Here is a 14,635-nt window from a genome sequence, read left to right as displayed (position 1 = left end):
TTCTTGAAAAAAAAAAATTTTTTTAAAAAATAACTTTGCTATAATGTCAATTTATTGACCCCTTAATTTTAGTGTAATATCATTTTACCCCCTCGTTGAAAATTGTTGTTAGATTTTTCCCTTTAACTTTCCTATAATATCAATATTTAATTTATTGCGGTGTTATCTTTCAATTACTATCAAATTTGACAACAAAAATCAATTTAGACCCCTTAGCGTTGGTATAATATCAATTTACTCGTTAACTTTGGTGTTAATATCTGTTTTCCCTAAAAACAAAATTTAGCAAAAGAAATAAACAAAATACACGTGCAAAAGGACTATACTTTTGATTTTAGAAACATTGTTGACATTGTAGACTGTCCTTCTGAACTGGGGATCCTCACAATCTCAACTCGGAGAGTCTGAGACTTAAAACCAGTTCTCCATGGAAGATGTATCATCATCATCATTATCATCTTCAAGTATTATAGTGGAAGAGTGGAATGGGTCATCTTCCATCAAGCTCTCTAAAACTGCCACTGTTACAGCCTCTCCTTCACTCTCCATCCTAAGGTTTTCTCTCTTTCAGATACTTTTACCCTCTAAAGTTGTTTTCTTTTCCATCTTCTCTCTTTTAATTTAAGTTTTCTCCCAATAAATAGATCCAGTAGCCGTTTCCAACATATTTGGAGGCGAATTCTTGAAGCGTTTGTACCAGAGGCAAGCTTTCATTTTTCTTTTTCGTGTTGCTGATTTTTATATTTTTGTTATGCTGAAGCAAAATTTTTTATTTATTATCTTGGGTATGTAAAAAAATGCAGGGTTTTCCAACTAGTGTTACTCCAGATTATGTCCGTTTTCAAGTCTGGGATTTATTGCAGGTAATCGTAGAAACAATGCTTTCTATAATTCTGATAGTTCATATTGCCAGAAAGTCATTGGTTTTCATAGAGATTGATTTGTTTCCATTTTCTTTTTTGTTTCCAAGGGCCTTTCAACTTATATAAGGACCATGCTTTCTACTCAAGTAAGCATATTTACATTATTTGTTTCCCCTCATCTTGCTTTGAAGGTTCTGTGCTGAGTGCTAAATAATTGTTGTGTGGTTATGTTACACTAAGGCTCTGCTCAGTGCAATTGGGGTTGGTGAGAAATCGGCCACTGTGATTGGTGCCACTTTTCAGGTAAAGAACTTTTTACTCTTAGAATCAAGGTTGCAACTTTAGGAGAAAAATTAAAGCTTTACTGGGTTATTGAGCTTGCAATGCATTATAAATTGGTTTTTTTGTGACATTGAAATGTTGCAGTGGTTTTTGAGGGACTTAACCGGAATGGTTGGAGGTATTTTATTCACATTCTACCAGGTGTGTTTTGCATTTGTAATTATCATTACTAATTATTTCTTTTCTTCATGGAATGCATACACTGAATGGAATAATAGGATAATTTTGCATCTTCTTTTATTTATTCATTTTCAGTTGATAAGAGGAAACTTTTGAGAGTCAATGTTATTTAGTCATAATTCTAGAGATGATTTAGTATGGTGTATAAGTTGGCCTGTGATTGAGTGAATAAATGTTGATTTTGTGGTTCTCTAACTCTAGAGCTCTATGACACTTTTTGCTCTTTAGGGCTCAAATCTAGATAGCAATGCAAAAATGTGGCGCCTAGTTGCAGATCTCATGAATGATCTTGGTATGTCCTTTTTCTTTCTTTTTTCTCTTTCAACCTTAAAGCTTGATGTCTGAAATCACCTTTATTCTTTCTTGTGGTCATGCTGATATATGCATAATGCACATGGATAGCATGCGCATATACCATGTTGAAATTGCCTGGAGCTGATCGAACATGTAGTTTTGTCAAATTTGAGGGCCACCAGATCAGAATTTGGTGTTCTGAATTCTCTTTCACACTGCTTGTTTCTGTTATGTTGGATTTCCATGTAGTAATTTTGTGGACTTGATGTCTTAAAATGACAAGAAAGACTTATATCTGTTGCAGGAATGTTGATGGATCTCATTTCTCCTCTTTATCCTTCGGCATTTGTGTATGTGGTTTGTTTAGGGAGCCTATCAAGATCATTCAGTAAGTTCTTATATTTCTTCAGACTAAATATGAAACCTTTCTGCTTGTTGTGTATTAACTTTTGTTTCCCAATTTTTATGCATTATGATATTGCTGAATATGGTTTGCTATTTATTGGCATCAGCATCAACCATAGTGTATTAACATATAAATTATAAGGCTGTTAGAGGCATTATATTCACGTCAGTTTTCTTAATAGTGCATTGCTATTTGTATGTTTAGCTCCTTCATAGAAGTATTTGTTTTCAGTCTGTACCTATACCTCTATTGCGAAAACTTTGCTTGCATAAATTAGAGTTCCTATTAAAATTTTAATTTACTGTATGTTCCTACTCTTGCTTAGCCGGTGTCGCAAGTGGAGCCACTAGAGCTGCTTTGACACAACATTTTGCTCTTCAGAACAATGCTGCAGATATATCTGCCAAGGTATGAGCATAGTGTTTCTGACTGCTGGATGGGGATCCTGATATAATTTTTAAAATGGCTAGTTTACTTTCAACTTGTTTTTATACATTGTTAGGAAGGAAGTCAAGAGACAGTAGCAACAATGATTGGCATGGCACTGGGTATGCTTTTTGCCCGTGCCACTACAGGGCACCCACTTGCTATTTGGTTTTGTTTCCTGTCTCTCACCTTCTTCCATATGTATGGTAAGTTAGACATGCAAATAATTTTCTAGACCATATAGCACATAACATCCACCATCTAGGAGCTTAAATGCCTCAAGGATGATGTGGATGCATGCTGTCTAAATTAGATTGTTGTTACAGACATTTACATTTGTTCTGCACCAACAAAAAGTGACTTCTGTTTTAAATGATACGGAAAGTAGGTTGTGGATGCATGCTGTCTAAATTAGATTGTTGTTACAGACATTTACATTTGTTCTGCACGACCAAAAAGTGACTTCTGTTTTGAATGATATGGAAAGTAGGTTGTGGATGCATGCAGTCTAAATTACATTGTTACAGACATTTACATTTGTTCTGCACCACCAAAAAGTGACTTCTGTTTTGAATGATACAGAAAGTAGGTTGCTTCAGACCAAATAGTGATGATACCACATAAACCATTTTGGTCCCTGTATCTCATTGCTTCAGAATTGGAGAAATGGATGAGAGAGGGATATTCTTTGCAATTTTCTGTCCAAATTCAAATTTGACCATATAAAATAATGCGCTGTGAATCTTAATTTGGAACTTTTGCTGTAATAACTTAACGTTCCATTATTCTCTAATTTAAAAAAAAAAAAAAAAAAAAAAAAAAAAAAAAAAAGAGGGAAATTTATTGATCCAAAATAATGCTATTAACTTCTATTATTTCATATCAATGTGTTATATAATCTACCTGGTAGGTAATACTTTTATTTCCCACGTATGCAGCAAATTACAAAGCTGTGCAGTGCCTTGCTCTAACTTCATTAAACCCTCAAAGGAGCTCAATTGTTTTGCAACATTTCATGGAGACCGGCCAAGGTAATGTAGTGGACCTCTAAAATTTTTTCTTAAAGCTGATCTAATGCCTTTCCCTGCCACAATTTTTATTATTCAGTTGATGCTCCTACTTAATCTAACCTTTGGAAAAAAGAGAGAGAGAGAGAGAGAAAGAGAGAAGTTCTGATTCAGTGTCAGATGGGCCTTTTTCCTTTATTTTGCTACCCTGAAGATGGTAAATTTACCCACTATGAATTTCCATAAGCTTCAAGTTAAATTGGAACGCTAAAATGACCCTGCAGTTTAAATTTTACAAAAAGATTGGGTTTAACATGCTGGAGCACCCACTTTTGAACATTTGAATATTTGATTACTCAGATTCTTTTACAATATGGTTTATTATCAAACTTTTTACTTTTTACAAAGCTCATTGTTCATACACATGCGAAGCTTTGTTTTCTTTTTCCTTTTTTTTTATTTTTTTTATTTTTTCGTGTTTTTTCAGGTGAACTAAGTATTTGTGTCTTTTCTTCGAAGATTGAATTTTATTTGTTGACATGGTACAAGTATGTCTATATTTTTAGTGAGGTTTAATGCTTGCATCTGAATTTTTGGCCAGTTCTCACTCCTAAACAGGTATCTAGGATGGAGCATATATTACCTGTATGGGCATTTTCGCCGAGCTTGAAGAATTCTAAGTTAATATATAAGCGAATACGCTTAGGTGTGAGGGTTTCTTCACTCAATCACCTGGAACTGTAAGTTTTTTAGGGTTTTGTTTTTATTTGCTACCATAAGTTTTTGTAAATTGCCTGAACTGCTTGCTATATGTTCTATGGTTTTGGTCACAGTTTTTGAAACAATTATTGAGGGAAATTCCTCTTGCTATTAGGTTACTGCTTTACATATCTAAAGGCACTTAGGATTCAAGATAGTAGTGTAGCCGTTGTTTAGCCATTTAGCTTAAAAACTGTTTTTAAAGACAGAAAACAGTTTTTGAGTTGCATTTCTTAACAATGTAAAAGAAGCTCTAAGTTGGCTTCTAGCTTGTTACAGCTTACTAGCCAAGTATGGTATGACTGACTATTTGATTAATGATTTTGTTTAGGACGGACCTGTTGCACAATGCGGGATCTCATTATAGAAAAGGTTTTGAGCTTCGCTGACTTCTTGCAACAAATGAATTTCAACCTTTCTTTTCTTGCTCATTTTTAATTTTTATCTGTTGGTCTTTTCAGCTAAGTACTTGTTAGTGGAGACAAAAGGAACTATCAAAGTTATTGTGCATAAAAATTCTATTGCAGCTGATGTTTTGCAGTCATTTGTTCATGCTCATGTTATGGCATCTCTTATGGATAAAAGCAGATCTTTGCAAACTGAAAGCCAATCATGGATGGATAGACAGTATGAAACTTTTCTTCAGAAGGTAAGTTGAAGTTTGTCCCATGATTATAAAACCAAATTTATTTATCAAATATCGGACACCGGATGTGGCATTATTTTATGGGGTTCAGTTTTCCACTAACATACTATCAAATTGTTTGGTATCCAAAAAATTTCGTGCCTGTAGCATTACTAATTATTAAGTCTAAAGTAGACAATTGTGCTTATTGGACAAACATGCATTGTTTTTTTGTTGTTTCTGGTTCAAGTTATATCCCAAATTCCTAGTTATATATATTTTTATTCCTCATATTAATTATGTATATTCTTATTCCTCATATTAATTATATATATTTTTAATCCTCATCTTTCTTTCCCTTCTTTGTATTGCAGCTAAAGTCATCGGGTTGGAAAACAGAACGACTTCTATCACCTTCAATCATGTGGAAGGCAAATTGGATTTCTGGACCTATGGATGAAAAGATTGATTAGATAATATTTAATCTATCACATAATAATCTTAAAGGGAGGTGAAATTGGTAGCTGGATTGACAACAAGGCCATTGATTGAATCTTGGTGCTTCAAAGGGAGAATGTTGTTTAGACATGGTAAGCAACTCGGATTATCGAAACTGTTAGAAAACAAGCATTACGTTACATATATCAGATTTTGCTTGAGCACTCTGCATTTTTCTCATTTTTATTATTTCAGATTAATGCATAAATGAATAATTCTATAGCAAGTTGAAATTTGCTGTTGGAAAAAATTTCCTCTTTTCTTACTAAGCAGGAACAACATAAGCCTTCAAACAGTCTTTCTTATTTATACCTTCTGTTGTTCAAACTCCATCGTTGAACATAAATAATCTGAATTCTTGATATTCACACAAGTTGAGCAGAATTCAAGGAGGTGACGAACGGAATGAGGTCAAAATACATATTTTGGAAATTCAGATTATGGAAACAATATGACTGTTTTGGTTTTGGAATATTTGGAAGCACCTAATAAATATTGTACATCTCAACCAATCAGCTGCACCACTTGCCTGGTGTGTACAAAATTTATTGTCTGTATTTATAATTGAATACTTCATACAATTGTAAAGACAATCATTGCAGGCGATTACTCATTTTCGATGCCCTGATGATGCCATAAGAATCGCAACAGCCACTATGAACATAAACAACATACTGACAAGTAATATATATGTTCGTCTTGACGATCTTCGATATTCCCCAAACAAAAGGATTCCCCAAAAGGTGCTTACTAGGGGAAGGGCCTACAAATTACAACCCCAGATTCGAATGTTTAGGCAGCCACATACTAGGAAGAAAAAGATGTTGGTAACCCAAAAGTATGTATGATCAGCAAAACCATCATAGATATAGTAAACTAGCAATCTTTCTGCATAACATGTGCTATTAAATGCAGCTTAAACTAACCTGAACAGCATCTGCTGCTGCATACCCTGCGGCTTGACCTCCCATAAACTGGAGACCATTGCCAAAGCCACACAGGAGACCAGCCAATAGTGCCCAGCCTCTGCCATTCCAATCATTCACGTAAGCCGTGAATGATGTTCTGGGTAAATTCAGCACAGGGCGGTATAGGAAAGTGACGTTTAGAATTATAGCAATGACGAAACAGGACACCGAGAAGTAGAAAAATGCAGTATAGACAGCCAAGTGAGGAACCCCTTCCTTCAAAGTTTTCCACTGATCATTTGTTGCCAAGTTGAATGCTGGTGAAAACAGAGAGAAGCAAATTCCAGCAAAGAACGTTATAGCTAGTCCAATGAAAGTGCCTTTCCCAAACACCTGCAAACATATTCGTGGCCTTTCTGTTGAGATTTTTGGATATGAATACCGGATAATACAATGTCCAATGTTGGAAGAAGAAAAGACAATAACCAACCTTAATTGCTCTTCTTTTCTCAAGCTGTACAAGGAAATCTGCAGTTCCAGCCTTTGCCTTCTCAGTAGAAGCAATTCCATCCTCCACATCTGCATATTCAAATATTGATGTGATGTCCAAGATTAGCAGAAAAAAGGAAATATTACCCTTTGATCAATGGAACTAAGCCACGAAAAATATAGTTCTCTTTCCATAGAGATTCTTGCCTTTATCTGGAAATGTGGAAATATGTGAATCCCTGTCAAAAGGTCTAATTTGGAAATAGCATTAGTGACTAAAAAACATGCGAAAAACGGGATAAGAAAATCACTAAGCAATCAAACACCTGATTACAACCATACTCATTCTCATGAAAACTCAAGCAGCATAAATCTTAAAACAAATGAAAACTAATTGGAAAAACAACTACTAATTTGCATATGAACATAACCAACTGCATATGGTTACTATAAAAGCGAATTCAGTAGCAGCTGAAGAAATATTACAGTTAAGTTTTTTCAACAAAAATGTAGTAGCCCACGGACCAATAAAATAAAAAGTCTAAATTTATCAGATTTTAATGGATTGCAATAACCAAAAGAAACGTACTGGCAATAACCAAAAGAAACATACTTCACTTCAGCTTTCTGGTCACTTGACAAAGTTTTAAGCTTTGTTTTATTATCAGCTGCATTGGATGAGTGAACAGCAGATCCAAGACAAACAGCAATCAAGAAGCATGCCACACCAGGGAAGAGGATCTCAGCTCTATTAATTTTGTCATCCAAAAAGTAATTCATGGTTGTACCTGTTTCAACCAGGATGATTAAAAGCCAGAAAAAATCAATATCTTTCTGATGCAATAATATACAAAGACAAAGTTGTGTCAACACACACACGCACACACGCGCACACACACACACACACACACACACACACACAAAATACCTACCTACATACATACATACAAATATATATATATATATATATATATAGAGAGAGAGAGAGAGAGAGAGAGACCTATAACAACTGTTATACTTGAAGTGATTACTTCTGTAACTGATAAACCAACAAAAGCCCAAGCATACTGAGTGGAGAGATTTCCAAGGCTGAGGACTATCCCTCCTGCCATTGCAAACAAAACAGAGGGCCAATTATCCTGCAACAGTCACACTATCAGGTTCAAAAACCAGTTGCAACCAATATTTTTGCATGTCCGATTGAAAACTCACTTGAGAGAGCTGAACTAGAAAATTTGGTGTCTCAGGTGTGCTCTTGCCTATCTCACCAAATGATAAAGCAATAATCACAGCAGCCAAGAGATTAGTGATTGAATAATCGAGGTAAGTATGCTGTGGAAGCCGTCCTCGTCTTTCCAGGAGGGTCATGATTGCAGGCCATGTTCCCAAGAAGAACAAGGCAAGTAGCATGCATACGATGGCACCTCCTTTGCTCTCTATCACGTACATTGTCAACCCACTCAAAAAAATCCTCTCAGTTGGTAAAGTAATCAAAGAAAAGATACCAGAAAGATCCTGCAGATAAGGAAAATTATGTATTAGTCTCCATTGATTGGTCATATACAGAAATATTCAATGTCATTGGGTTTATTGTTCAAACACAAGGAAGAAGAATCACAGTAAAAGAAGCCATAGTTGAAATTTGTCTCTACTACCAAGTCTCACAAGAAAAAAAGAAACTCCAATCATTCAAAGACAACTTAGTATCGTAGTAACTAGGACCACATACATCAGAATACGCAACATGGGTCAAATTGAGGTTGAATATATAATGAGAAACACGCAACCGTTAATCTCTTCATAAATAAAGGAATAGTGGGAAACACGCATAAGCAAGCATTACTCTTTCATTTAGAGAGAGATTGAGAGGCTATTATAAAAACATGGCATTAGAGTGTATAATATCTTTCCAGGAAAACAAACACCAAAATATAAGACTCCCCATACACATGCAGCTGCACAAAAACATCTACAAGTCAGAATATGAAAGAGTGTGTGCTAATCTGGAATGGCATGTATAAAAGGTTAGTGTAAAACTTAATAATCGAAAAACAAGTGGAGAGGGAGAGTCTGCAGAAGAGAAAAACAAAAACACACACACACACACACACAAACCATGCCAAAGAAAGATTCAATTTTTAGATAAATTGCCACTCATTCAGAAAGATAGAAGGAAACTTTTCATTTTTGTTTTTTCTGTTCCTAGAAATGGGAACCATGGAGTTTTGTGAAATACTTTGTCTAAGTAGTAGGAATTACAAGCAGTTGAGAAAGACCACCTACCAATTAAAATGAAAAAAAAAAAAAAAAAATTGTTTTTGGAACCCACAAGTAGGCTACACCCACACAAGTCAGAACAACATCACAAAAACAGAACAGTAATATATACAATGAAGTTTATGAAATCTTTCTGGTAGAAGAACTAGAAGTAAGCAAAAATGATCACCAACCCAGAAAAGGAAAACTTTGGGAGAGGAAGACAGAGTAGGGATCAGTTTGAGATGTTTGAATGAAAGCGTTGAAGATGGTTGTGAAAGGAAACTGGAAAGCGGTTTCTGTATACATCAAAACTGGAATCTTGAAGTTGGATTCCCCAAGATACAAATTGGATTCAAATCATTTTTAAGTTTGAAAAAAAAACAAGAAGCAAAACCCACGTGCCACGTGTCATATCCCGTTCTGTGGCACCAACGACTTCGTCTTGATTGGCTTAGATGGTATTCCAAGTCAATATCTCGCGATAAATTGGCATTACCTTTTTGGAAAATGAAACAGTGGCATCTTAGTAGTTTGTGTTTGACCAACTGTTGTGTTTAAAAAGTTTTTGTTTGTTCTGATGAAAATTACTTTTATTTTTATACAAATTTTTTAAGCGATTAGATTCTTTTTTTTTTTTTTTTTAATCAGCATAATTTGAGACCGTTAGATAAGAAAAAAAAAAATGAAAAACTTGTATTGAAATTGACAATTTGACAATTTCTTGAAAAATTGATTGAGCAAGGTATTTTATTATTATTATTTTTTATATAGAATAAATTATTTTGGTTGAAAAGATGACCACATGGCCAATGAAGTTCCGGCTGGCTGCGGTTGGTTTGGTTGACAGAGACAACCAGGCCGACGACCAATTTTGTTTCCTTTGGTATCTTCTCACTTATACGTATTAAAATTAAAACAATTATCATCCAAGTATTTTTATTTCATTTTTGAAAAATTAAAACAAAACTTACATAAATTAGTAATTTTATAACATTCTGCTTTCCATTCTAGTGATATCATCAATAGTAATAAGTAATAATCTTCTAATACAAATATTAAACTAAATAATTTAAGTGTATGCTTTACAATGTAAAAAGAAAATTAAAAAAAAAAAAAGAATTGCGTTTTACAAATATTTCTATATTGTCCCTTTCACATAGATGGAAAGTATGATTAGTTTATTACTTTTTCTAGATTTTGTTCGATGTAGTATGAAATAGTTCTCTTTTGCTGAAATGATTTCTTTTATTTTTAAGAGATTATTATTTATATGCTCAGTAATTTGGTGATTGAAATTTTTTTATAAAAAAAAAATGAAAATTCTTTTTACCGACAGAATGTTATTAGATTCAACTTTTTATAAATTTTAAAAGAGCATAATTTTTAGTAACCAGTAATATAGTGCCATAAACAAAATTTGGATACGTAAGGTTGATGACTTTGACCGCAGGGGTTCCCTTTTCTGCCTTTCAAAGCTCCTTGTAATCAATTAAAAATTCTAGACACAGACTAATGAAACGGGTTCAAATTGATATCTTTGTGGGCTCTGCCAGCTTTATAATAATCTATAACATATTAGAAAAAGCCGTACACACTATAATCTAGAATGGATTGATTATATTCCAACTTTAGCCAAAAATGAGAAATCACTCTATCATCTGGCACTTGTAGCCCTGAAACCTCTGGCTATATAAAGCTTGTTCATCACAAGAGTGATCTCTAACGGTGGCTTAAAAAAAAAAAAAAGACTGCCCAAAGCCAAAAATAAAAAATAAAAAAATAAATTTAATTTCTTTTACCACTTTTGTATAAGAGTACCAATCTATCAGACATTGTAGATCAGATTACTTGCGTGATACTCCCTCTCCAGACACTTCTTTTGACACCTCTTTGGAAACTTCTTGTAGAAAGCTGCCTAGCAATCTCTGATCCAAGATCATATTAGGCACCTGCAGAGGAAAGTTACTGAGATAAGACTGCACAAGCACAAGCAAGAGCATGCATTCATATAGACAATACTAAAGATAGAGGAAACCTTTTCTCCAAAGAAAATTTTTGTATTATCAGCAATAGCCTCGATGAATTTAAGCTCGAGAAACTGGGGTGTAAGCTTCAAGTCGTTGGATTCAGCTTCCTTGATTACCCTGTAATTAAGAGTAATATATACCATTAAACGATTTGTAGCATACGACTTCCCATGGTTCGAGCAGCAAGAAGGGAACTATCACCGGTAGTAATCAGCATCTGCCAGGCTCTTTTCCCGGGCAATATACATCTGGTTTTCAATTTCTTGCTGCTGCCGGGCACTTTCCTTCTCCGTCAACTTTTGTTCCATGAGAATCTTACTGACACCTGCATTTTTCTCTGCATCACTGAAAGCAATTTTTTTCTGAGTCTCAGCCTCTTTCTCAATTACCCTTTGTTTCTCCATTGCAATTAAGACCTATGTAATAAAATTCAACATACATCATTTGATGGGTCAAATCAAATAAAATCTGATACATACATCTTTTCATGTTTGGGCATAGAGAATATAGGGTGGTAAAATAAAATTAAATGGCCATGAGACCTGACCATCAGTTTATTCGCAAAATAAAATGTTCAACATTAATGAGTAAAACTAAAATCCACGAACAAATTATTTAAGAATCTTAAAATTTGGTACATATGGAACTAAATCAATATTTCTTTCCCTGTTTTATATTTGCAGAACAAGAAAAGTATAAGGAACACTTTTCTTCAAAAATAATTGTACCTTTGTGCGTTCCTCCTCCATCTGTTCAAAGTTACGTCTTACACTTTCTGGGATTGTAGGCTTTGTAACACGAACACTGATAATTTCAATACCTGGAGCATAACGTGTACAATCACCCTGAAGAGCGTCTTTCATCTTCTCATCAATCTAAAAAGTTTAATACATTGTCTAGTTAAATATAAATGTTTGTAGAAAGAAAGAAATCATGACAAAAACATTACACAGCACAAACATATACATGTTTATAAACATTATCATATATTTGTTTATACAAACAGTTCATTAAGCATTCTTCCCTACCTGATCAAATACATCAATATATACTTGTTGAAGAGTATGAGAGCTACAGAATTGATTGATTTCATGATGAATCTTATCATATATCCATGTGTTGTCATATTGCACACCGTAGTTTAAAAGTGTTTCATACACATAATCCTTCCGAAGCCGGTTGACAACCTGGAGAAAGTATTTGAATATTCCATATCAATTGATAATTACAAACTTCAGGCTTTTATGGAGTAACAAAAAGTATATCTCACAGTCTTACCTCTATCTTTTCAAAAGTAATCATGACACCTCCTTTAGTACCACATGGAATATTCCTCACCTGTAATTGTTATATTTTGTTAATGCAAAAATTAAGTTTCAGTAGTAATATGGAATTCTCCATATTCATGAATTTGAGAACCAACTTTACCTGGTCTGTCTGAATGGTCACTTGAACAGGCTCAAAATGGGTAATGACAGGCATTTTGAAATGAAAACCTGAAAATAAAACATTACTAAAATTATGCAAGGAAGAAAGCAAGCAGTCACCAAAAGTTCAAAGTTCAAAAAACTAGAGGACTAAACCTGGATCTGTAATTGTTTTCAGAAGGGCACCTCCTCTCCAATATGCCCCGACATGACCTTCGGGGACTTGGTGCAAAATGGCTAAGTTATTTAACGGAGATGATCTTGATGGAAGCACTATCTGAAAAAATCAGGGAATACCAGTCAGAAAAATTCAACTTACTTCAAAAAATTTCAACCAATCTACAGAATAGCAACGAATTAGAAAGGACTCATCCCACATAAAGCAACCAACTTCTCCATGAAAACTTGCAGAAATTTGAAAAACAAGTAATTGATTAAATGATATAATAAAGTATCAGATAAATATCAGATAGCATTGATTATTTTCCCCCGAAGTAAAACACTTAAAGAGACAGTTATAAACCTCCAATAAGAATCGCTATAAACCAGCCATATCGGCACGCTAATTGGTATCAATATTTAATAGCGGCCTTTGTAGATGCTTCCTAATAATCCAATACTCATAAAACATCCATAACATTCGAAAATAAAACGTGTGATTGCAATCGCAAATAATATTTTTCAAGTATCTTTGACAGAAAATGGATTGATCCTTTATTTATTCAAATAAAAAAAATAAAAAAAAGTCTTTGGAAAACAAAATTCCACATTGATAGGTGCACTGAGAAACAAAAGCCTAGTTTATTTAAATTAAAAAAAAAATCCAGATTAAAAAAATAATAATAATAAAATAAAATAGAAGAACATATCTGTTTAGTAAACTTAGTATAGAACCGACGCCAACCAGATAGAATCTTGCACAGTGATGCGAGAGGTATAAATAAAACAAGCATTATAACAGTAAAGATAAAGAAGATAACGGAAGGAATCTGATGTAACTTTTCCTTGAAGTTTTGCACAATCAAAGTTTGAAATAGAACCCTAGGATGCGATCAATTAGAAAATAAAGCATTTATTAAACTAATAACCAATAATAACAACAACTAAATTCTAATAAAGGCACAAGAAATATGATCATGAACATAACGTCATAGAATCTGATAAAACTGAAGCTATATGACAAAGACAATATCATACATATACTTTTTTTTTTCTCCCCAAAAAAAAAAAAATCAAGTAGAACGAAAATAAAATCGTACCATCAATAAAGCAGAAAAAGAATAAAATAAAAAGGATCAAAAAGAGAACATTAAAAATGAAAACGAAGATGGCGATGAAAAAAGAAGAATGAAAGAGTGCGACCATGGCGAAGATGGCGATGAAAACGAAGAAAACATTAAAAATGCGGGAGCCTTGAGCCGGAGTCCCAGACTGTGGAGGTGATCCTTCTCTCTGATGCTGGTGATCCATGGCGGTTCTCTCTCTCTCACTCTCAATCGCACTCTCACTCGTATGAAAAAGAGCAATAAGGAAATTTAAAAACAAAAAACAAAAACAAAAAAAGAAAAAAGGAGCAATTTTCGAATAACAAGGTGCGGAATTACGTAGGTTTCAAGAGATTCGATGTTGGCCTTGATGGAGGAGGGTTTTTTTTTTTATACGTGGACGGTGAGAGATTGATCCAGCTTAATACTCTTTGGCGCTATTTTATACGTTCAAAACGTTATTTTTGCTTGAAGGTTAGAATGGACTTTTAGTCATGTTAAAGATAACATCTAATCTTTTAAAATAAGATAGTTTTATTCATAATAGGTTAATTATTAACCATATTACATTCTAAATACATTTATATTAAATCCTATTTTTACTTCCAATATTAACAAAATATGAATTTTATTTTTAAATTAGTGATATATATATATATATATTCAATGATATAAGTTCGTGTATACTTAAATAATTATTTTTTTGTTTATATGATTCAAATTTATTATAATTTTATTTGTCATTAAAAATATGTAACATGAACAATATTAACAATATTGGTTATTTGGTATATATATTAAAATAAATATATATTTTGAAGCTTATGATTTCATTTATTGTTAAAAAATTCACTATATAT

At 33.5% G+C, this 14,635-nt stretch overlaps 3 protein-coding genes across 8 annotated transcripts; 1 reads left to right on the top strand and 2 right to left on the bottom strand.

Annotated features, from left to right (window-relative positions):
* The first annotated feature begins 326 nt into the window (after positions 1-326).
* LOC107428809 (protein root UVB sensitive 3) lies at positions 327-6,013 on the top strand. 6 transcript variants are annotated; one of them, XR_007237566.2, is made up of 16 exons: positions 329-555; positions 645-702; positions 804-863; positions 971-1,009; positions 1,104-1,166; positions 1,290-1,346; positions 1,614-1,677; positions 1,984-2,067; positions 2,411-2,493; positions 2,588-2,717; positions 3,450-3,542; positions 4,120-4,258; positions 4,609-4,649; positions 4,739-4,926; positions 5,277-5,492; positions 5,783-6,013. XR_007237566.2 is itself a non-coding variant. In XM_048462507.2 (15 exons), exons 1-15 carry the CDS (start codon positions 428-430, stop codon positions 5,373-5,375), a joined length of 1,326 nt encoding a protein of 441 aa, XP_048318464.1. In that variant the 5' UTR covers positions 329-427; the 3' UTR covers positions 5,376-5,580. The 6 variants fall into 6 exon arrangements, 1 of the variants encoding a protein (XP_048318464.1); XR_007237565.2 differs by having other exon boundaries at positions 5,775-6,013; XR_007237564.2 differs by having other exon boundaries at positions 5,674-6,013.
* Positions 5,807-8,505, bottom strand: LOC107409882 (ureide permease 1). Its single transcript, XM_048462508.2, has 8 exons — positions 8,416-8,505; positions 8,010-8,312; positions 7,798-7,936; positions 7,387-7,585; positions 7,005-7,048; positions 6,799-6,887; positions 6,327-6,701; positions 5,807-6,163 (listed from the first exon to the last, which is right to left on the bottom strand). The coding sequence occupies exons 1-8, from the start codon at positions 8,428-8,430 to the stop codon at positions 6,011-6,013; spliced, it is 1,317 nt and encodes a 438-aa protein (XP_048318465.1). The 5' UTR covers positions 8,431-8,505; the 3' UTR covers positions 5,807-6,010.
* A 2,383-nt stretch (positions 8,506-10,888) lies between these two features.
* Positions 10,889-14,109, bottom strand: LOC107428820 (uncharacterized). The gene is made up of 9 exons (XM_048462510.2): positions 13,873-14,109; positions 12,667-12,787; positions 12,512-12,579; positions 12,362-12,421; positions 12,112-12,270; positions 11,812-11,958; positions 11,285-11,499; positions 11,092-11,200; positions 10,889-11,005 (listed from the first exon to the last, which is right to left on the bottom strand). The coding sequence occupies exons 1-9, from the start codon at positions 13,978-13,980 to the stop codon at positions 10,901-10,903; spliced, it is 1,092 nt and encodes a 363-aa protein (XP_048318467.2). The 5' UTR covers positions 13,981-14,109; the 3' UTR covers positions 10,889-10,900.
* Positions 14,110-14,635: the final 526 nt, after the last annotated feature.

Source organism: Ziziphus jujuba, chromosome 12, assembly GCF_031755915.1.
Source record: "Ziziphus jujuba cultivar Dongzao chromosome 12, ASM3175591v1".
NCBI classification, from domain to species: domain Eukaryota; kingdom Viridiplantae; phylum Streptophyta; class Magnoliopsida; order Rosales; family Rhamnaceae; genus Ziziphus; species Ziziphus jujuba.
Note: the sequence above shows the minus strand (reverse complement) of the source record. Positions and strands in the feature narration are given on the sequence as shown.

Coding starts and splice junctions, on each gene's coding strand:
- LOC107428809 (XM_048462507.2), top strand. CDS start 428: ATGGAAGATGTATCATCATCATCATTATCATCTTCAAGTATTATAGTG. Junction 1,347..1,613: donor TTTTATTCACATTCTACCAG/GTGTGTTTTGCA, acceptor TTTGCTCTTTAG/GGCTCAAATCTAGATAGCAA. Junction 2,494..2,587: donor CTGCAGATATATCTGCCAAG/GTATGAGCATAG, acceptor ATACATTGTTAG/GAAGGAAGTCAAGAGACAGT.
- LOC107409882 (XM_048462508.2), bottom strand. Junction 7,937..8,009: donor TTCTAGTTCAGCTCTCTCAA/GTGAGTTTTCAA, acceptor TGACTGTTGCAG/GATAATTGGCCCTCTGTTTT. Junction 6,702..6,798: donor AGAAAAGAAGAGCAATTAAG/GTTGGTTATTGT, acceptor ATATGTTTGCAG/GTGTTTGGGAAAGGCACTTT.
- LOC107428820 (XM_048462510.2), bottom strand. CDS start 13,980: ATGGATCACCAGCATCAGAGAGAAGGATCACCTCCACAGTCTGGGACT. Junction 12,580..12,666: donor GAAAACAATTACAGATCCAG/GTTTAGTCCTCT, acceptor TTTTATTTTCAG/GTTTTCATTTCAAAATGCCT. Junction 12,422..12,511: donor TGACCATTCAGACAGACCAG/GTAAAGTTGGTT, acceptor TAACAATTACAG/GTGAGGAATATTCCATGTGG.